The 23,690-nt window shown below is 34.5% G+C and overlaps 3 protein-coding genes across 5 annotated transcripts in view; 2 read left to right on the forward strand and 1 right to left on the reverse strand.

Annotated features, from left to right (window-relative positions):
• The window catches only part of csf1rb (colony stimulating factor 1 receptor, b), a 27,556-nt gene extending 21,474 nt beyond the window's left edge, over positions 1-6,082 (forward strand). For 2 of the 3 annotated variants that reach the window (XM_016505614.1, XM_016505616.1), the window contains 8 exons: positions 1,462-1,624; positions 1,701-1,771; positions 1,856-1,962; positions 2,475-2,597; positions 3,931-4,042; positions 4,166-4,265; positions 4,348-4,453; positions 5,721-6,082. In XM_016505614.1, coding sequence (XP_016361100.1) covers positions 1,462-1,624; positions 1,701-1,771; positions 1,856-1,962; positions 2,475-2,597; positions 3,931-4,042; positions 4,166-4,265; positions 4,348-4,453; positions 5,721-5,837 — 899 coding nt within the window. In that variant the 3' untranslated portion in view covers positions 5,838-6,082. The remainder of the gene's footprint in view (positions 1-1,461; positions 1,625-1,700; positions 1,772-1,855; positions 1,963-2,474; positions 2,598-3,930; positions 4,043-4,165; positions 4,266-4,347; positions 4,454-5,720) is intronic. The other variant, XM_016505615.1, reaches the window with a different exon arrangement.
• A 5,797-nt stretch (positions 6,083-11,879) lies between these two features.
• Positions 11,880-16,857, forward strand: LOC107703084 (steroid receptor RNA activator 1-like). Its single transcript, XM_016505603.1, has 5 exons — positions 11,880-11,948; positions 12,975-13,091; positions 13,844-14,052; positions 14,788-14,896; positions 16,387-16,857. Exons 1-4 carry the CDS (start codon positions 11,924-11,926, stop codon positions 14,830-14,832), a joined length of 396 nt encoding a protein of 131 aa, XP_016361089.1. The 5' UTR covers positions 11,880-11,923; the 3' UTR covers positions 14,833-14,896; positions 16,387-16,857.
• A 1,199-nt stretch (positions 16,858-18,056) lies between these two features.
• The window catches only part of camk2a (calcium/calmodulin-dependent protein kinase II alpha), a gene marked incomplete at its 5' end in the record, with an annotated part of 42,423 nt that continues 36,789 nt past the window's right edge, over positions 18,057-23,690 (reverse strand). The window contains one exon of the mRNA XM_016505602.1: positions 18,057-20,178. The remainder of the gene's footprint in view (positions 20,179-23,690) is intronic.

Genomic DNA, 23,690 nt, shown 5'->3' on the forward strand with positions numbered 1-23,690 from the left:
TACACACACACACACACAGGCAAAGAAAAAAAAAAGTCGCCATTTGGACTTAAATGAGCAAATACTAAAGAGTCTAGGATTACATCATTATTGCAGTGATTAATATGTTTCTGGCATGTTGTGTGTTTTGTGTTTGTCACCAAGTCTTTTAACCATAATTGATGCATTGTGTAGCTTTTCATTTCTTAGTAACCACGTCTTACTCAACATCTTAAACCAACAGCAGTATGGCACTTGTGATTGATGGACAGACATGAGTTGATCAGAAATGGTGACGTCACAATTGTCTCGATTTCAAATCCCGGCATTTCAGAAGGGTAGAGAAGAATAATTCATTTTTTAAACTGGGCAGTTAGTTTTAAGTTCTGAAACTTGCAGCGTTTTTATTGTAGAGTGACCTCTCATAGCCTATGTGTCAATATCAAGAACATATTCATTCTCCATTTCATGACCCCTTTAAATATTGTTAAATATAAAAAGTTATATAAAGTAGGTAAAGTTTATATATCGCAATTGTGATTTTTTTCTCAGAATTGCAAGAATATCTCGGAATTCTGACTTTATAACACGCAATTGGTAGTTATAACAAAGACTATAAGACTAGTCCCTTGTATAGATTTGAATGGGAGAAAAATGCAACGCTCAATATGGCCGCTCTATCGAAAGAAGTAAAAGAGCCAATCGCTAATCGGTAAAGTCATCGTGTCACTGCAGCTGCCATTAGAAGTCCCGGTTGCTATAGAAACAGTCAGCGTTCTGAGATGTGCGCTCAGGACTGCGCATACGCATTGGCTGGTCTAGCCTGAAAAATAAGCTTTTTTTAATGCTATTTGAGAAAAAGAACTGGCCACCGAGTGAAATGCCTTGGTTATAAAGTCAGAATTGTGAGATGTAAACTTGAAATTGTAAGAAAATACAAACAAGCTAGTCAGGAGAGTAGATTAACGTCAGTGGACTTGAACTTGAAAAATGGTGTGTACTGATGTATTTCTGCTGTTGAAACAAGATACCTTCTGATGTTCATTCATGTTTATTTTGTGCTATAACTAGTGAACTAAGAAAATGATGTGTGGCGTGAGAGCGCCATGGCTTGTCGGACGTAGCAACAGTAACTAAAAAAGGGCCGGGTCTTTACGAAGGGTCAATTGCGAGTTTGTATCTCACAACTCTGAAAAAAAGTAAGAATTGCGAGATATGAACTCGCAATTGTGAGAAAAAAGTCAGAATAGCGAAACTCGCAATTGCGAGAAATAATATGTATCTCGCAATTCTGACTTTATTGCGAGAAAAATGTCAAAACAAAAAGTCGCAATTATATTTAAAAATTGTTATTTAGTGGTGGAAATGGGCTTCCAAAGGTTATAGACTTTTAAATATAAAAATAATCAGTAGCATATCCAAAAAAACTAAAAAACTAAACTATGTTGGTTGATCTCTGAATTTGACTTTGGTCTGATGTAGGACCGATGCTGATGATCACAGAGTACTGCTGTCATGGTGACCTCCTCAACTTCTTGCGTCAACGAGCAGAAACATTTGTGAACAATGTCCTTGGTGTTCAGAGTTTCCCAGAGAATTCAAACCTCTACAAGAATGTGGCTGTTCAAAAGAACCATTCGACAGGGTATGTTAATGTGGCTAAATGTGCTGTGCTTGTAGTGTGTCTTTTATTGTCAATTATTTACACCTTCTTCTTATAGGATGACTTACTCTGGCTCAGAGAGCTACAAGGACGCACAATTAACACAGATGTCAAAAGACATTTGTCAAGGTAATGTAACAAAGGTAATACTCTTCTAAATATTTCCTGTGAAGAAATAATTTCAAAACTACAATTTTTGGTCTGTTTCAACAGAATCTTGTAATGAAGGAGGGAAGGATGCATGGTCATTGGATAATATTGATTTACTGAAATTCTCCTATCAAGTGGCAAAGGGAATGGACTTCCTAGCCTCCAAAAATGTACATTCTCTTGGTTATATACAGTGTTATTTTAATAACATTTAGATATTATTATAGTTTTTATTCATATTTTGAATTAGGCTTATATATATATATATATATATATATATATACTGTATATATATACATGAGCTGGGCTTGCTTATTTTTAATAACAAAAACAAAATTTATATTTTTGGCAACTGTAAAGGCCCTTTTACACCAAAAGTGAAATTAATAAGCCTCAGCCTGAAGGAAGTGCCTCTGCACCGCACTTCCAATTTTTCTCTACACGAGGACAGGAGAGATGTCAGTGAATAAATGGGAAAACAAAGAAACTTGCGTTACTTATTTGAAAAAGTAATTTAGATATTTTCTTGTAAGTTTAAAAGTAATGCGTTACTTTGCTTGTTACTTGAAAAAGTAATCTGATTACGTAATTCATATTACTTGTAAACCGTAAACCATACAGTATAAGTAATTATGAGGAAGATTTAGTGTCATTGTCATTTTCTAATGCTGTTTATGATCAGTGTATTCACAGAGATTTGGCTGCACGGAATGTTCTTGTGGCCGACTGCCGCATTGTCAAGATCTGTGATTTTGGCCTTGCACGAGACATCATGAACGACTTGAATTATGTAGTAAAGGGGAATGTAAGTTATTTTTTCTTGTATTCTTTTTATGAACAATTTAACAGTTTAGAATGTAATTGTGCATTCTGAATCAATACACCACTAAACCTCACAGAACACACACTGTTTTGAATTCAAACTAATCTTTTCATAGATTTGTGCCACTGCACACTATGACACTATGCTAAGTTTTATAAGAGTGAACATGCCACAAATCCCCAACTAAGATAACAAATCTAAATAAGAACAGATTCCAAAGTAGTCACTGTAAAAACCCCAAGGTATTGTTCACATAGAAAGTAAAGAAGATCTTAAAATTGTATTAATTAAAATCTTACTTTTAAAAATTTGTTTTAGTCTGCGGGGCAAGATTGGATTTCAAAGTAATTTCATAATTCAGGAGTAAAGACATAAGCATATAACATCATACAAAATGCACAGTAGTGTCTTTTTATGTCTTAAATGTAGCACACAGTATTTATAAATATTGTTCCCTTTCAGTCGGTCACTACGAGTCAACGTTGTGACCGACGAATTGGGATCTCAATTCGTCGGTCACGACGTGACGTCTCCGTTCCCTCCTTCAGGGAACGAGGGTTACATACGTAACCGAGACGTTATTTAAAAAAAAAAATTAAATGGTTTGAGTCCACAAAAAAAGAAAACATTTCTTGATATTAAATTAAACTCTAAATCCACTCAAATACTTTGTGTAGCTGAAACTTAACTAAATTGCAGAAAACAATTAAAATTAGAAACTTCATCTCAATTGATTTTTTGCAGTCAGCTGTTAAATAGTTAGCTAGCAATAGCAAAAACACACATGCATGTGCTAACATAATTAACATAGAGACAATCACTGCAATGTGATAGTGTATGGAAGCCAGTTTAAAACTTTTTTATCTCTTTTTATTCTAACTTTTTATTCTCTATTTCATTCTTTTTATTCTCGCAATTGTGAGTTTACATCTTGCAATTCTGGGATATAAAATTGCAATTCTGACGTTTTTTTCTCACAATTCTAACTTTTTTAGAAGTAAGAATTACGTGATATAAACTCACAATTGCGAGAAAAAGGTCAGAATCTCTATATATACATGCAATATTATATAAAAAATATTTGCAGAACCCAAAATATGGGCATAAATTAATATTGATATTAGCTACTGCTGCTCTGCATATTGTTCTGAAGAATTCCAATATTGCAAATTTAGCATGGATTGTTTGCTCGTTATCATTGTATTCAGAGTAGCAGTTGGTAAACATCTTTTTCCTTTTTCACATCTACTCTAAAAGTCATTCAATCAAAAAATGATCCTTTTTCTTTTTACATTGTGTTGTACTGGTTCTGCAGGCACGGCTGCCAGTAAAATGGATGTCACCTGAAAGCATATTTGAATGTCTTTACACCGTACAGAGTGATGTCTGGTCATACGGTGTGCTTTTGTGGGAGATCCTTTCCCTGGGTAGGTGAATTGACTTGTTTAACCTATTTTTTATATGTAAAAAAAAACTGAAAACGTAAAAAATTCTATAAATAGGATTTCATGAAGGCATTTTGTTGGCGTTACTGTGTTTTCTGTTTTTAGGTATGAGTCCTTATCCCAATGTTGTAATTGATGCACAGTTCTATAAGATGATTAAAGATGGTTATCACATGCCCCAACCAGATTTTGCCCCTCATGAAATGTGAGTTTAAAAGGATTTATACATTTTTGGGAAAGAAATAATAAGCAAATCTATATACATCAAGTGACTTGACCTCTTGTAGGTACACAATAATGAAAATGTGCTGGAGTCTGGAACCAACTCAGCGTCCGACTTTTGCCAACATCAGAGAACTTATTGCAAAGTTACTGCCAAATCAAACCAGCGAGGTGAGACACACTGTTAGAACCATTTCCTCTGTTGTAAAAGCAAGCAAAATGTAATCAGTTTTCTTGTATTTATCATTTGATTTTGTATTTTGCCAGAATGTACACTGCAAAAAATTACCGTGAATTTAATGGTAAAAGACTGTAAAAATGCTACAGTAAAAACCTGTTAAATGGTTAACGATAAATTCCCCTACACAGTGTAGTTTGGACTCCTTGCATAGGAATGTTAACTTGTTAGCGCAATAAGTTAATAAAAAAAAATAAATAAAAAAATAAATCTTTTACCTTATGCCTTTAACACATTTATGCAATTTGACATTATGATTGTGTTAATGTAATGTTCAGCATGATTTCTAAAAATATATTCTTTAGACCAATAAAGACCACAGAACTCAATAATTACACATCTGTTACTGATTACAGATTACACTGTGAAAACTGTAGTTAGTAGTTTACTCATTTTAGCTAATGTATTCTGACTACTTTTTTAGTTTACTTTTTATCAAACTTGTTTTAAACTTAACATCATAAAATGCATTAAACATTACATTAGTGAGTTGATAAATTAATATTAACTTCCTCAGAGATAAATATTATAATATTAAAATATAGTAAATATTTTATTTTAAGGGCTTTGGCTAACAAAAACGGTTGGGAACCCCTGCATTACATGAACAAATATTAATAAACATGAAAACAGGTTTGGTTTTTCTTCCAGTAACCAATAATCAAGTTACTAACTGGATATTATGATGATATTGTGTTTCTATACATCTCCAGTGTTTAGTATCTTGCATAATTATTTTTCATATGTGGTCTAATTGCTTGAGAAGTGATTTTTCTCCCTCAAATTCAGAAGCATGGCTTGCAAATTTATTTACATGAAAAGGACATTTTAAAATAGAAAAAAAGAAGAATTAGAGAATGAATAAATTATGAATAATTTACTGCCATTGTGTAAATAATATGCAATCATGTAATCAATAAAAAAGTAAATGTATTCGGATTATGAGCATTTTAAAATGTAATCTAATTACAAGTATTTAATTTTTGGAATCTGATTACGTAATCCAGATTAGATATAATCAGTTACTACCCAACACTGTACAGAGGCAATGTACATACACAACTATACTGGAAGACGAATTAAAATGAGTTATGCTGTACTTCCCACAGCGCTGTATGCAATCATACAACCATAGTAATAACTTATCAATACATATGAACAGCTGTATTTATGCAGGACGTAAAAGCATCTTCTCTTCAGCAGAACAATGAAGACATGTATCCAGAGTTTCAGAGGCACCTGATGAAAAACCTGTGTGACAGAGAGTCCGTCTGCAGAGACGAGGGCCAGCCTTTAATGACGAGAAGTTTGACCTAACACATGAAACTCAGACAAACTCTGACAGAAAAGGCCTTTCAATTTTTCATGTCTGTATGTAGAAGTAGAGCTAACAAGATGAGCAGAATTTCTATATACTGCTATGTATTTTGTCTTTTCAATGATGAATTTGTAAAATCATGCTGTATCATTTTGTGATTCTTTTATAGCAGATCATTTTCCTGATAGCCCACATGCCACACACATACATCTGCAATTACATCTGCAAGACGCATTTTTTAGAGTGTTTGCTCATCTGCAATACGTCTATAGGACGTTTCCTATCAGATGTCAAACAGACGTTTAGAAGATGTCTTTAAGATGTTTATTATTTAGAATGAATGTAAAACTGACATCTTAGAGACGTCTATCAGATGTTTGTGCGCAGCAGATGCTTTCCAGATGAAGAGATCTTTAACAGACATCTTGCAGACGTACGTGTGCTATCTGGGTTAGTATTTTACCAACTTTTTAAAACTATGGCAGCTAACGCTTTATCAAGCATCTTTTCTACTGTACTTCTGTTTTCAAATGTTTATTCTTTATTTGTGACATTTATTGTTTTTGTTTGCTTTGTAGATGCAGCAACTGTTTTTATTTTTTATGCATGTCACTGATTTTAATTTATATCTGGAACCAGTAAAACATAAGTAAACTACAGTAACATTTCATTCATTTGTCTTTCAAACTGCAAGTACATAACATATACGTTTTAAGCATTTCTAAATAAATCTGGAAAAAAAATAATAAGTGCGCCACAATTTTGGTAGCCCCATGTGAGTAAAAACTCTAACTGAAGTACATTTCTTTTCATATTGTACATTAAGTTCACCTTATGTATTAAGATTCTAAACACTAGTGGAAAAAATATCATGATTTTCCGTTTCACTTGGATATAAATATGAGGTGACACAGGCTAATTTCCTATACTCATTCATCTTACAGAAAAACCTGAGTATAGAGTAGCAAATGATGTGCAATGCAAGGCTGTTGAGCTGCACAAATCAGGAAATGGCTTAAACTCATTTATTAGGTCAATATTTAGTTAGTTTAAATCACCTGGAGACTTTAGGAATCGCGGACATGTGTCTATATTGACCTCATCTACAGTAAAAAGGATGGTTTGAGTGACCAAACATTGTCCAAAGAACAAAGCTGGATAATTTCAGACGTTAACTGAGTTTTAAAATTGTTAGAGAAAGTTGTCATCAAACAACAAGCTCAAGCACATAACCTTACTGTATCTTTAATGCGACAGTTTGCTGCCCACTGCTCCGGGTGTGTGTTCATGGTGTGTGTGTGTGTGTGTGTGTTCACTCACTGCTGTGTGTGTGCGCTTGGATGGGTTAAATGCAGAGCACAGATTCATGAGTATGGGACAACATACTTGGTCACACGTTCTATGGTCAGATAAGAATAAAAGCTTTTTGGAAAAAGGCTGTTTTACTGGTAACGTCAAAGTAATGGCAAGAAGTATGTAAATAGCATTGAAGAGGTTTGCCTATGTCATGTAAACATTTGAATATACTTATCCATTACAGTAACTGTTTACTGTACACTTAAGGAAAACAGGGTTTTTGAAGAAAGCTGCATTCTGAAACATCATGCAAATGCTGGTTCCTTATAACTTCTGTTTAAAGAACCAAAAGAAAATGTAGTCTCTTTCAAGGAACGGCAGTTCACTTGACCAGCTCTATCAACTGAAATGAGGAAATACCTAAATATCAAAAACTCACATGCCAAAGATATTTCAAATCAGCAACAAAAACTGACACAAACTGTCCCATAAATGTTGTTTATGCTCAAATTTAAGAAAAAGTTGGTACATATAGGCCTATCCCAAGAATGCTTACTTACGGTAAGTGGTCTGATTTTTCAGTGCAAAAGCACCTAATCAGCATAATCACAATGAAAATGGATATATCTTCTTTAAGTTGTTGAGTTTGGTCATGCTAAAAGTGTCACAGTATTGCTATGATCTTGATAAATTGATCCTCTGACTCATAAAAACTGACTCTCACCGGCCAATAAAAACGCTAATGTTAAACATAACTTTAAAACAAACAGCTTTAAAACAAATATCTTGATGTCTTTTGTGGCATTGTAGCTACTAATTGGCCGTTTTATTTATTTTTTAACCTGAGAATACATATAAAAAATAAGCTAATTTACATTTAATACGAATCTGCAGCAGTCACTGAAAATATTTGATGCGTGGTGGGCGTGGCTTGCCACAGAAACGTCACACGTCGTACTGTCAGCCTGGCTGTCGCTAGGATACCGTGGTTGCCTCCAGTTCCGGAGTTTACAGTACAAGTTTACGGTGAATCGCTTTTTTGATTGAGTTATGGCTAGGGTGACCATATTTTAGTTTTCCAAAAGAGGACAGTGGGGGGCGGGGTTCGTGGGCGGGGTTTTGCCTAAAAGTATACATAGCAAGTTTTTGTGTGTGTGTGTGTGTGTGTTTGTTTGCTTGTTTTGTTTTTATAATAAATAAAAAGAAAATAAGTAGAAAGAATAGAGAAAGAATAGAGAAAGAATAGAGAAAGAATAGAGAAAGAATAGAGAAAGAATAGAGAAAGAATAGAGAAAGAATAGAGAAAGAATAGAGAAAGAATAGAGAAAGAATAGAGAAAGAATAGAGAAAGAATAGAGAAAGAATAGAGAAAGAATAGAGAAAGAATAGAGAAAGAATAGAGAATGCTAGTGTTAAAGGCTCTTTTTTTCTTTTTAAATAAAACAAGTAGTTAGCGTAGAAATAGAATAGAGAGTGCAAATGTTAGAGGGTCAATTTTTTTTATAAAAAAAAAACAAGCAGATAAAATTAAAATTAGCATTAGAATAGAGAGTGCTAGAGTTAGAGGGTCAAATGAAGATGTAAGAGATGTGTTTTCAGCCGTTTCTTGAAAATGATTAAGGTCTCAGCTGCTTGGATTGAGTTGGGAAGGTCATTTCACCAGAAGGGAACAGTTAATGTAAAAGTCCATGAAAGTTTTATCATAGGTAGAATGCTAAATGTTTCAATACAAGCATTTCAAGCATTTCATATAATTTATACAATATTTCAAACCTTTAACCCACTTGGAAAAATCACCCCATGGCAACAGTTTAAAAGTAGCCCAATTCTGTGGCAAAAGAATTGGGCTACTTGGACTTGGGAGTCCACAAGGACTTGGCAACCCTGCATCCAACAAGAGCATTTTTGCTCTTGTAGCAATAGTATTTTGTTTTAATACTGTTTGAGGATGGCTTTTACATTTTCATACATACTTTTTTACTCCCTTTTTTAGTTGTAGTTATATTAGCGCAGCTCAATTATTCCAAATATTTTTGGCCATAACATTTATTTGCAGGAGCAAAGAGCTGGACGAGCTTCTTGCCAATCTCCTGCTCTACTTTTCTTGCAACTTTGAGAAGAGAGCTCTGGAGGAAAAACTAACGTTTGTCATAGAGTGAGTTTGAATTTAGAACCAGGCATGAAGCTATATTAAAAAATACATGCAATTATTAAAGGAACAGTGCTTAATTACTGAAATGGCATGATTGAGATGTGTATGTAAACGATTCAGCAACAGTTTTTTTAATCTTACTCATCTGTGACGACTGCTTTACCAGCGGGCCATCATTACTCAGTGACTCTGAGAGGCAGATGACTGCTAAGCTGGAGCTGGCACAAAAGCAGTTCGCCGTCTGTTACTTCAGAACCACACTTCTGGCAGGTCAGAACAGTGTCCGATACCATACCTGCCATATAAATTATGTGTTTTTCTGCTATCTAAAATTGAGAGTTTACCCAAAAATGAAAATTTGCTGTTTTTTTTTTTATTTACCCTCATGCCATCTAAGATGTAGGTTACCTTCTATCTTCAGTAGAACAGAAGATTTTGAGCTGAAACCGTGGTTCTTGGTGATTCATTAAATGCAAATCAGCAGCAATGTTTTTTGAGATTTAAAAAAAGCAACACAATATTAATACCTGTGGCTCCTGACGATATATTGAGGTCTTATGAAGTGAAACGATCAGTCTGTGCAAGAAACTGAAGATTATTTACAACATTATTACCTGTAATCCAGAGCCTCAGGGAACGGGTATTACAGGTAATAAAATGATGTTCAGTTTCTTGCACACAACGATCGTTTCACTTCATAAGATCTCAATATATCGTCAGGAGCAACAGGTATTAATTTTGTGTTCGTTGATATGCTTTTTTTTATTCTCAAAAACGGGCAGCCACTGACTTGCATTAGATGAATTTCAGCTAAAAATCTTTACGTTTCGACTCAAGAAAAAAAGTCACCTACATCTTGGATGGCCTGAGGGTGAGTAAATTACAGAATCAATAAGAAATTCCAATCTGATGTGAACAAGAAGCTAATTGTTCAGAGATCTGAACTTATTGTTTCGGGAAAAAAAAGTTTCATTCGAGAATTGAGCCAAAGCAATTGAGAAAAACTGTAATGAGCTATGTGATGGATGATAGCATGCCTGATTTATGTCAACAGAATCAAGATGTCCTTAACCTCCTGGGGTCGAGGTGGCGCCGGCGGCACCACTTGCAGTTCAAGCCTCATAAGAGTTGTGCGTCAGATTAAAAAAGTGTGTCAGAAGAAAAAACAGCCATAAAAATTTTATAATATATAATAATAAAATAATAATTTAAGTAATATTTTCGCCCCAATTACACTGACATTGATTTTAGCCATTTAAATGTTAGTTTATTAGAGATTATTACAGTCTTGGATAAATTAGTGATTAGAAACAACATTAATTTTGATGCATTATTATTATTATTTACTTTATTTATTTATTTTTTGGTGCAGTGTCATTTTTCTTTTAAAACTTCCATTCACACACGCACAAGTTTCTCAGCACACACATACAAACCACACTCTGATATCTATACCACCACACAATTATATTTACCCTACATTATTGCAATTCAGTTGGTCTTTTTTTTTCCAGCACAAAATAGCAATAAAACCAGTATTTGCTCCATAGGCCAAACCTGAGAAAATGGTGCTACTGTATCAGGTGGAAAATAGGAATTAATGAATGAATAAATACATACATACAAAATTTGAATCCCTGATAACAGAATTAAAGCCTTTAACAAAAAAGGTGTGGTTTTAAATGGCACTGGATTTAAATATTACAGTTTTAATTTGTGTCCGTGTGGACATTTTTGTTCTTAGGATCCCAAGTGTATTTTTTATTTATTTTTTTGTACCTAGTGTAAAACAGATTTATCAAAGGAAATAAGGGTGTATTAGACAAATGCTTTATTAATTGTATAATATCATTATTAGTATTGGATAGTAGGTCTGTAAAGCAAGAAGAGAGAGGGATGCAGGGGGTAACTACGTACCTCTGGCAATGCTGTGGATTAGGAAACAAGAGTCCAATTATCCCTAAGCAATGCACTGCTTCATAATGCCTTTCAAATGCATTGGATTAAAACCAAAACAAGACTTTTTTTTTTGTAGACTGTCATCAGTAAATGAAGATAATGGCTACTCAGAGAAGGCTAAGGAATTAGGACAAACAGTCTTATTCTCTATGACACTGTTTACCACTTGGCCAAAGTTTCTTGGGTTTGCATTGAGAAATAATTTATACTGCTCTCGATTCAGCAGGTAGCTTCACTCATTAGTGCATGACTGCATTTTAGGACCAGATTTCACTGCAGTTCATGGACGGTGTTAAAAAAATAAATAAAAATAATTATATATATATATATATATATATATATATTGTAAATTATTATTTACAAAATAGCAATTTAAAATGTGTTTTATACATAACTATATGCATATTAACTTTTGAGATAAAAATACTATTTAATTTGTAAATATTATTTATTATTTTATTTGAAAAGTAAGGGAAGTAACAGGAAAGAGGAGGCAGTCATGACCAGATAAAGAGTAGGAAACAATTAATTAAATACTTCATATTATAGTAGCATTTAGCTGGATTTTGTGAACATTATCAAATACCAGAAACTAGAGAATGTGCAGGAAGATTAAAGAAATGGAAAGCATAGAAAGAACTGGAAGAATTTTCCCCATAGTGTTGCTGCTAGGCTGCGATGAGCGATCGGTTTGTAAAACCAGGTAAGAGAGTATAGAAATAATAATACATGTTTATCAAACTTGTGATTTAGATCTTACGCGTGAAGAGTGATGTTGTCATCACTGTGTTTCGTCACTCTCATTCATTCCCGCATACATTCATTTGGAAGTTTTCTTGACATTTCCTGGGAGCTGTAAACTATGACTAATGCAGAAAAGCGCGATAGAACAATAACCAACCTAATACTGACTGACTATTAAAGAAATGAGTGTTTCACATCTGACAGCTCATGTTCTGAGACGTGGCAGCTGCTCTGCTGTTAATTAAACGACATGCATAGGAGTCTGGACATACATTTCTAGACCTCAGCAGGGCTGTCAGGTTATTTAAAAAATAAATAAAATAAAATACAAAATCCAGGCTAACCAGCCCAACAATTATTGCGACTCCCACCCAGGATAAAGGAAAATAGTGTTGCTTTAAACTCCTTTTAATGTTGTTAAAGCATTAAAAAAGTATCGCCCTCTATATCTTTTAATCCAAGGAAAATACATTCCATTGTCACATTTGAAGAAACTTCAATTATTTACAATAAAACAAAAAAAAAAACATTGACATTATAAATCTAAATTATTTGATCTCTAGTAGACTATTCCGTCCATATTTTGCCTAAATGTAGGCTACTATAAAATTGTACATTTATTTTCTTGCCCCTGAAATACATTTTTGAACGTATTTTTGTAAATGTTGAAACTAAATATATTTTCATTTTCAAAAATATATTTAATTGAGCTTCACTGAATACAGCATATATTTATCATATATGCTTAAAATACGTTTTGAAGAAAATTAGGCTTAAGCAGAGGCGGGTGGAGTTGGAGAGCTGGTGTTTGGGCCTGGGCTTTTCATGTAAAAAATTAAGAGAAATAATTTAGAGATTTGGTAATTTTTTGGGGAAAAAACCCTCTAGACACCTTAAAATTACCTTGCACACCTTTAGAAAACATAGATGGTTAGATACGGTATGCGAGGGTCCGCGCTCACTCATAATGTTGCTTTTTGCGCAGGTAATCAGCAGCACGGATGGAACGACCCACCGCAGTTTTCATATGGCTTACAGAAGGATTCAGGTGGACTAAAGCGAAATATTCTCAACAAGAGAGTGCATGCGCTGCAATTCACAGGTCAAGCTCATCCCACTGTTAAATGTGATCATCTGTCTTGATTCACCTGTTAAATGTTTGCAGCAAATGACAAATTGTATCTTTGCCCAACTGTTGTACTGTATGGACAACTCGGTTTTAAAGTTGGTTGCATGACGATTTTTAGTTGTCCTTTATTGATAGATTGATTGAACGATTACCTCTATTTATTGGTATTGCAAAACCTTTTTTTTTTTTACTTGCTTTAACAAGTGTTTTTTTTATAATTGACATACTGTTATAGTTTTTATTAATATTTAGAATTTTTATTTTTATATTTTCTGTTTTCATTATAGTTTTAGTATTTTTTATTTTTTTTTGTAATAAAAAAAAAATGTCTACATAGTTTTTATTTATTTACAAAAGCACATGTGCAAATCAGACGGACATGAATGTGGCAGATTTGTTTTCTTGCCGAAATGTTTAAGCATATGACCATCTGGGCTCTGGAGGAAATGTTATTCTAGCCATTACTGTTCAGAATATAAGCAAATATGTAAATTAGCTTATTATATGGCCTTCTGGGTGAATTTCAAAAAAATGTTAGCGTCTGTAAATGTGTCTTCCACAGAAAATACATATTAAATTTCAAAGTTGCAAGTGTAAAAATAAAAAAAAAAGAGATGCAAAAATGTAATGTTTTTAAGTGTAATTCATCTGTGACTTTACAACACTATAACACAAATTGATATGAACACAAAATGAATTATAAATGGTTTGTGTTCCCACTGTAGATTCTGGATCAGAGATGCAGTCCCCACCAGTGACGAGGCTAACGCCGCCCCGGGGAATGAATCCTCTGATGGACAGCAGCACCCCACCGTCCGTATGTCCAAAAACTCCCTCCGGTGGAAAGATGGAGGTGGTAGAGACAGAGCCATCCATTGAAGATGTGCAAGAACCACTCCATGGGGCGTTGAATGCATGCAGACATACTGTAAAGGTAAGGTCAATGTTGAAATGCTCAAACTGGTGGAGGTTCAAGAGCCTGTAAGGTTCAACCAGTGGGAAACAGACATAATGAAAATAAGTTTCAAAATAAAGATTTTTTGTTAAAGTTTTAACAATCTAAAACAACCCATTTGACACTAAGGATGTATTGTGAATAAATGGAACCAGGGTTATTATAGTTTAACTAAAACTAAAACCATAAAAAATGTTAACTGAAATAAAATAAAATAAATAAAAAAAACTTATTTCAACTAGTTATCAATGCAACATTTCTCATTTTCATTTAATTTAAATTGATGCACTAAAAAAAACAAAAAAAGAACATAAATCTGTATAAAATGTTATATTTAAAAACAACAAAGACTAATAAAAATGACAAAAACAGTATAGATTTACTAAGATTTGAACTAAAATTAACAAAAGCAGAAAATATAAACTTAAAATAATTTCAAAAACTATAATAGTATCTCAATGATAATAAAATAACACTAAATGGAACTAATGGATCAATCACATAACATACAACAAATATTTAAAGTTGTTACAAGGGAAAAAAAACTCTCACACCTTGTAACAGGTCCTCATTTAATTCCAAACCCTATAAAGAATATTATAGTTATTAGAACATTTTTTTTTCTTGCCATTATATTTATTTTTACTTGCTAGAGTGGAGAAATGGAAATTCATGTTCCTGTTGTTACCTTGTGTTGTCACTGATTTTTTTTAGAAACAAATTTGTGATGATGTGGAAAGACGTCTGAAGCTTTCTTAGGACATGTGGAGAAGTGGAAATCTTTCACCTTTGGTCAAACACAGGATGCATAGATTGTCCCAAGGTGAGTCTTTTTCAGTCTTCAGAGTTTCACCTTCACGCACTGGTTCTGTCATAAAGAATTGCAAAATAAGTTTTTAAAGGAGTCATGAAATGGAGAATGACAATGTTCTTGATATTTACACATATGAGAGGTTACTCAAGTTTCAGAACTTAAAGGGATAGTTCACTAATTACTGTCATTAATTACTCACCCTCATGTCGTTCTAAACCCGTAAGACCTCCGTTTATCTTCGGAACACAAATTAAGATATTTTTGATGAATTCCGAGAGCTCTCTGACCAGTGTATGCTATTCTGTGTCAGCTGCATCACACAGATACGTTATTTTCTTTCAAATCAAAGCGTAAACAATAGGGTTGTCAAAATGACTGAAAAGCTAAATTCGAATTTTCTACTTAAATATTATCAAAATTCTAATTATATTCGAATTTAAAAGGCATAATTTCAGGTAGGGGGAAAAAGAGCTTTTGACTTCTCTCCTGAGGCCACAAGAGGGCGCATCGAGCAAAATATTATGCACGTTTCTTCAAAGCGTAATAAAATAACACGACTATCTTTGAAAAAAAGTGCATAATGTTTAAAATAATGTTTATAAACCATATATAATTAATAAAGTTCTAAAACAATTAGAAAAAAAACAGCACCATGCATGTATGTATAGTTTAATACAAAGGACCGAAAACCAATCACAAAGAGTAGCACTTTCTTCATTTAAAAACATGAGATACAGTGGGATGGGGGAAACCGCCATAACATCTTTAGACATGTTTTTTAAAAGTTGAACTAACATTAATTTTACATGGCTTTCTAAACATTGTGCGAGACGCGAGTGCAACGCTGATAGATGTCCCTCTAGAAAATGTGATAAATATGTGTTCTGTGTGAACGGCTTGGTTTCAGTTTTGACGTAAACAACATCTTCTCCACACTGATGCTCTCGTTTTCTGCAATATATTGAATGAACAACGTAGCAGCGCCGCATCTAGTGGGTTCAACTGGATAGGCTAACAAAAGCATTCAAATGCAATCAATGACACTTACATCGTCGTCGCATTTCGTGCGCCACTGATAAGCTGCCTGACGGCTGACGCAGACCTTAAATTCAAATGCAACGTTTTTGCATTCGAATGTGGATTTTTTTTTTAAATTCGACGAATATTCGAAATTAAATTTTTTTTGACAGCCCTAGTAAACAACGTGGAAAACGTAACGTATGACGCGCAAAACGCCACGTGACGCAGCTTGGATCATGGTAATTACATTGCTGTCTATGGGAGGGTCAGAGAGCTCTCAGAATTCATCAAAAATATCTTAATTTGTGTTCCGAAGATGAACGGCGGTCTTACGGGTTTAGAACGACTTGAGGGTGAGTAATTAATGACAGAATTTTCATTTTTTGGGTGAACTAACCATGTAATTTGTTTAGACTGCTGTGGTCTATCTTGATAAAAGTTGACACAAGGAAAAACATGCTAGATGTGTTTTGTTTCAGACCTGAAAAGAAAAAACTGGGATGCAGTTGATGAGATCCACAGAGGCCTGATGGTGGATCATGTTGCTGAAGTCAGTCAGTGGATGGTGGGAGTCAAGCGTCTCATTGCTGAAGCTCGGAGCCTGAACCCAGAACAAATCAACAACTGCACCGATCCATGCTCATGAGATCTGTGTGATGTCCATTCCTTTGAAAACCCATGTTGCTTTATATAAGTTGCCAAAGTGATGTATTAACTTATGTTAAGTTTTGAATAATCCACCTTTAAAAATGTACCCATTCTCATCAACATCCTCTAATATTACTTCTTTTTTGTAGGGTGGTGCTGGGGAAGAGTGTTTCATTATTTTTCATCCTGATAGATTGAAAATAATGTAGGTATTAAGTATTACTACTGTATATAAAAATCTGCTTTTAAAAAGGAGGTAATTGTCAATTACTTCAGCCAATTTAGCGCACACACACACACACACACACACACACACACACACACACACACACGTATAATAATCTCAGTGGCTATCTTCGAATGTTCTCTTGAAAAAGCTGTCCATTATGATGTGCAATATAATAGGCAAAAAACTAGCCTCAAACTGTTGTAGCCTTTATAACATGCATAGCTCAAAACAACAAAAGTAAAAGCCTTCTTAGATGTAAATGCATTCCATGACATGTGCAATGACATTTAAGCCACACTTAAAATATTTAATTCTTGGTATTATATTAAAACAAAGAATACCAATATAGTACTATTAAAAAAAGAGACAGTTTTTTGATTTTAGACCAAGTTATTAAGATAAGCAAAAATATGTTTTTCATATTTCCTAACCAGTAGGTGACACTGTTCCGAAACTGTATTGGTACATCAGAATCAGAAAGAGCTTTATTGCCAAGTGTGCTCACACACACAAGGAATTTGTCTTGGTGACAGAAGCTTCCAGTACACAGACAGGTTGACAAGTGACAAGACACGGATAACAAAATAAAAATGAGTGAGTAAAAATAAATATGTAAAAAACAATAGACAAAGAGACAGTAAACATGTACAGATGTGCTATATACAGCTATATTCAGAGCTAGGCATGTCAAGGAAACAACATTTCACTGAAAGCTATTTTTTTGAGATATCAACCTCAAATTTGGAACACAACTAGATTAGATTTACAGTATGGCTTTGATTTTTACACGGTTTTAGAGTAATTAAAATTTTTGTGCATTCTTCATAATAAGAAAACTAAACTTCTAGAACTTGTTTCTTCACATTTTTTCACATAATAATAGCAATAATCTGTCAAGTCTGTGCTGAAAAGCATTCAAAATTGACAACATTTTCATTTGGAAATTTCATTTTCAGGTCTATGCTCAAAACGTGATTAACAGGTAATAAATGGATTATATCTATTCCATAAATATCATTTAGTACCATAAATCCTCTACAGATACAAAATATTCAATAGAAGACATTATTGAAATAAAATATAGTAGCCTATATTCATTTCACTGAAATTAAAAAGCTTTGTGTCTCTCATCACTAGTGTAACCCCGTTTCATGCCGACTTTAATAGCAACATACACTCCTGAAAACGTGTCACCAACCGAGAATTTTTAAGATCATCGGCAACAAATACACAATGACAGCTACAACACTTTGTAAAACAGTTTTATTTATAAGCCCGGTTGCATTAGAGCCAAACTGCAAAAAGTACATTTTACTCAGAAAACAATATCGTACCCACCCACTTTTTGACAATAAAAACAGCATGCCTCAACAAAACACAGTATATGTGTCAAAAACGATCAAAAGATGCTCTTAGGCCTTTCATAAACTGTGCTGAAACGATAAAGAAGACAAAAACACCAAAAAGGCCACAAAGCAACTCTCTTTCAGTAGCCGTTTACAATGAACCACGTTACTAGAAGACATAGAAAAGGTTTCCATGCATTTTATTTCTTTCAATTCTAAAAGTCTTTCTAAGGAGTTAATTAATGAGAAAATGAAGAGGAAAACTTTGGTTCTGTAATGACAATTGTATAATAATTCAATATTAAGAATGGATCTTTGTCAAATGTGCCACAAGTAGCCTAAAAGTGTTTAGATATAACCAGAAAAAGAATAGTAAAGATTACAGTTTGTTGTCTGTTGACGATCCAACCGGATGAACAGCAGCTTTTATACAGCCATGGCAAAATATTTGATAAAATGAATCAAACAACATAAAAATTGTGCATGCAGTCATCAACATTCTTGCTTTACAAAATAAATACTAAGAATCAAGAAGCAAAATTTGATATAAATCTGACTAATAAAAATCTAACTGGTTTAGTAAATCTGAACACATGTTATTAAGCTGTGCATATAAGATGCGAAAAACATTTTAATATACCTTACAAATGTTTAGATAAGACAGAGATGCAGTTGCTCTGCAGATAACAGACATTCACCAGCAACAGTCTGAATACAATATCAATGCTAGGTCTTTTTGAGCATCACTATATAGAGTTAGCAATGTCCACTTTCTCATTTGAATTACTTTGATTGTTCGTGTTAATAAATATGAATGAATGAACTTGTTGACCGTCACAGAAAGACTGATCAAGCAAATAGAGCATTTTAAAAAGACATCAGTAGATAAACACTTCAACACTGATTATTGAAAGTGCTCTCTCCAGCAACACGCTTCCATTGAATTTGAATAGAAGTTAAGCCCAGACATCAAACACACCCTTAAGAGCTGTTTCAAGAGACTTCCTTTTATAATAAAAAGAAAAAATCCCTGAATCCTAAATACAAAAGGAAGAACAAATATACCAGCCCTACTGGAAGAACTTTATCAAAGTGCTCTGAGCACACCACACCAGACCCGGATCTGAAAACCCTGTACGGCAGAAAGAAATATCAAGCTCTCGCATGCATTTACTGTTCCACTGCAGCTCTTGATAATGCCACCATCAGCACCAGCTTTAACTTTAAGCAACTGTTCGTTGAGTGGGTTGCTCAGCCCCCTTGATCCATCTGTTCTTGCAGTGCGGATCATGTGGGTTTATTAGATTGTGTGTGCGTGTGTTTTGAGCCATCGATGTAGCTTTGATTTCAAGGGCTAAGAGTATGCTGAAATTCACTGTTGTTCAATGCGGTTTAAACTCGGTAGAAAATGCTCAATGGCGATTGTCTGGAAATCGGGCAGTGGAGGACAAGTTGTGCTGATATCTGTCCAGTGACATTCACAGGAAACTTCATTACTGTATTCGTACCTAGCAGTTCTCCAGTTGTCACTTTATTTCAAATATATAAACAAGTACTTCTGTTTAGGGGTAGACATTAAAATAACACAGAGATCCATTTCAATCAGATTACATTCGAGTTCATTACAGGCACTAGAGAGAGCTGGAACTGTCTAACCGTTGAAAAAAGAAAAAAAATCTAGGTATCCGTGTCGTTTTTATAAAACGCAGGAAACAGGATCTCTTTTGGAATGTAGTAGCTGTCTTGAATATCTAATTTGTGTCAAATATCAGCAAATGTAGCACTTATGGTTAAAAACATGGTGGCTAATTTTGTAAACATAACCAAGATACTAAAAAAAAAAAACATTCCATACAGCAAGGTTGCAACAGCAAAGTGGCTTCATCATAGTTTATCCATAAAGAAGTGTTCTGAGCAATGAGAATAAATGCTAATGTGAATGTGATGACACTGTAAAGCAGAGGGCCAATGAAGTTCAAGGAATGAGATGAGAAGCCGGGAGCTTGTACATCCTCAAGCCAGTGATCCTGCAACTCTGGTATTTTCAACTAAGACAGAAAAAGAAAGCTAGTTCAGTATACAAAATGTTACAGAGCAAGTCAAAAAATTTACTTTTTTTTTTACAAATATAATTCACAAATATGTTAGAAAATTCTGGTCCTGGAGAGTCACTGCAGCATTTAGCTCCATGCTTGATCAAACACTTCCCTGTCATTTTCAAGAAATCCCTATAGGGTCTGGTTGCTAGTGACGTCACTTGCAATTTTTTTTAAATTAATTTATTTTATTTTAATCTCTTAACATTTTACAGCAGCAGCCATTTGGTGAAGACAAGAAACAAATATTTATACAAAATTATAATGTCACTTGCACTTGCCACCTGCACTCTCCGCTACCTGCGACATCACTTGGAATCGACACAAATCTTGCGCTTTGCCAATGGAGACAAGACGCTGTGGTGGTTAAACAATTAAAAGTAATTTAGTACTATAACATACAGAGTCCTGCAAGTCACCTGTAGGAGAAAAAGACATGACCCGCAAATCTGTGGCCACAGAACAGCAGAATATGAACGCAATGCGCAAAGTTTCTCATTAAGTATTTTACTACCGTAGAAAACCATTAAAGGGGTCATATGACGTTGCTAAAAAAGAAAATTATTTTGTGTATTTGTGTAATGAAATGTGTTTATGCGGTTTAAGGTTCAAAAAACATTTTCCACATACTGTACATTATTATTTGTCCTCTATGCCTCGCCTTTCTGAAACGCGTCGATTTTTACAAAGCTCATCGTTCTGAAAAGCGAGGTGTGCTCTGATTGGTCAGCTATCCAGTGCGTTGTGATTGGCCGAATACCTCAAGCGTGTGATGGAAATGTTACGCCCCTACCATACTGTGATGCCGTGTCCCGGCGCGACGAGACAAAACCAATAAAACCCATTATAAACGAGGCATTTGTTGCATCCAGTGGGGACATAATTACTGATTATAATGACTTATACTGTCTTTTTATGCGTTGCGTTGCATCGCGCCGCGTAAACATAAAACCATGTCTGCATTTGCGATCGGAGAAACGACAAACAACAAGCGCTACTCTACACTGCTCAAAACTCGCGTTTGAATCGTCAGTGGCAAATCCTTTAAATATGAAAACGTACTTACAGGCTGTGAGTCAGCATTATTTGTCAGCATCATAGACTGTATAGGGTCAGCATGCGCGCCGCAGGGGAAACGGGAACTGAATTCATCGGAACACCGGCATTGTAGGCTACTCTCCTACATTGGAGGCTTTACCTCTGTAAAATGCATTGCACACATCTGAATATTTGGTTTGAACTGTTCTGGAACAGTGTTGTAAATACAACTTAACCACTGATTTCTAGTTGTGTCCTCTTTTGGAAGACCAAACAAAGTAGTTTCGCTTTCACAATGAAACACAGCATCTCCACGACATGGCGGCGGCGGCAGCAACAATACTACAGCGAGAATCAAAGTTACGCCTTCTTTCTTTGATTATACATTTGGGCGGTGTTATGCAAACCTTCCCAAACAGTGATGTAGACATGTGGGGGTGTGTTTAAACGAGGCGTTTTAGGAGGGAGTGGACGAGTCTTAACTTTTATAAAGAATATCTCTTTGGGTTTGAGACTTTAGTCTTTGCAACTTTAGGGATCTTATCTATTCATGAATCTTATCTTATCTATTCCTGCAATGTTTAACGAGACATTGTTGTCGCTACAGCTGCTCGAGCGCAGAGAAAAATGACGGACAGCATACATCTGGCTGAGGGCGGAAATATTCTAATACAGGACAGACCGTCAGTGGTCGTGGGCGGGGCGACATCTAAGATGTTACAGACTAAGATGATGAAAACCAAACTCAATACACTCCAATACATTTCTCAGAAATCCTGAAAACTTGGGTCAGATTTTTCAGGTGTGTTTGATTTGGAATGGAAATCTGCAGGACGTCCAGGACTGGAATTGTGTAGTGTGTTCACAAATATAATTCAGTAAAAGTTAAAATGTCATTTCTTCGCCATTAGCAACACAAAACAAGATATTTGATATACGATGACTGTTATCAAACAAGTTTCCCCAAGTTATCTTTTGCCTTTAGATGAACCTATGACTGGAATAGACTCCCACCAGAATTAAAAGGTATAAAACGTCACTGTGGTTTTTCTAAAACATTTATATGGATTTTAGTGTTTAAAATGTTGTATTCATGTACGTTTTTTTCTTCTTCTTTAAATATCAAGTGGGACTATATGAAAATTAGCCACCTCAGCTAAATCTGGCATATTTTACATTAATTATGTATTATTAATGTGTATTGTCCCTGATTAAATAAATACATACGGTAACAGTTTAGTAAAGGGACCAATTCACACTATTAACTAGTTGCTTATAAGCATGCCTATTATTAACATACTGGCTGTTTATTAGTACTTATAAAACACATATTCTGCATGACCATATTCTACATCCCTAATCCTATCCAATACCTAAACTTAACAACTACCTTACTAACTATTAATAAGCAGAAAATTATGATAAAGTATAGATATTTGAAAAAGTAATACTTTTTTATCTAACTTTTTACTCGATGACAATTCTTAAAACCATATTGCACATTGTCATTTAAAACTAAAGAAGCTGATTCTTTTGGATGAACCTGTTAAATCAGTTCCTAGGAAGCCTCTATGTGGCAATATGAGATGGGAGGAAAATTACATTTCAATGTTGTGTTCTTCTGCAAAACTTGCCTTTGTCCGTTTAAATTCTTGCTGGCAGCCTGACAGCGATTCGGACATAAACACAAACACAAGGAGCAGATCGTAAAGTTACATTTACATAATTTTATTGAACAGACTGCCTGAATTCAAAGTACAGTTTGTCAGAACTCTCTGACAGGAGAGCGCAAATGTTTTTTAGGAGAATGCAACACAGAGAACATAAATATCTTATATTCTATATGCTTTTTTCCATTACCATGTCCCCTTAGTGGCTAGGTATGTTCACAAATTGCACTGGTCAGTGTGTTGCTGTTCTCGCTGAATTCGTCACATCTGACTCACGATGAGTCAAGAGTAAAATTATTCTCAGGGCTCGAGTGTGCAAAGATCTGTTTGATGGCATGGACTCTGCTAATGGCAAAGTTTTGAATTGTATATTGTAAATGAAAATCATTGTTAAACATGATTGAAAGTTGTCTGTAAACTAAATCTGCTGGAAATGGTCCATCTATTTAAATGCAAACAGTGTACGAAATGCTTGTAAATAATGCAAATGAGCGCCTAATGAATTGGTACAATAGTAACATTTATTTACTGTAAATCTCTGAGCTTAAAAAAAGATTTTTGCATATTTTCAAAAAAATGCCAAGTAAATCAACATATTTTCAGCATGCTGTTTGCTATTAAAGAAGCTTGACTCTCATTGGCTCTCATTGGTTTGATAGACACTGTACATGGCCCTGAGTCAGAGTCACCGGAGCAATCCTGTCACGGGTTCATTGTGTCGGTGTATTATTGACGACTGCTGTGAGCAGTTCACTG

This window comes from Sinocyclocheilus anshuiensis, unplaced genomic scaffold (assembly GCF_001515605.1).
Source record: "Sinocyclocheilus anshuiensis isolate Anshui unplaced genomic scaffold, SAMN03320099.WGS_v1.1 scaffold1063, whole genome shotgun sequence".
Classification (NCBI taxonomy): Eukaryota; Metazoa; Chordata; class Actinopteri; order Cypriniformes; family Cyprinidae; genus Sinocyclocheilus; species Sinocyclocheilus anshuiensis.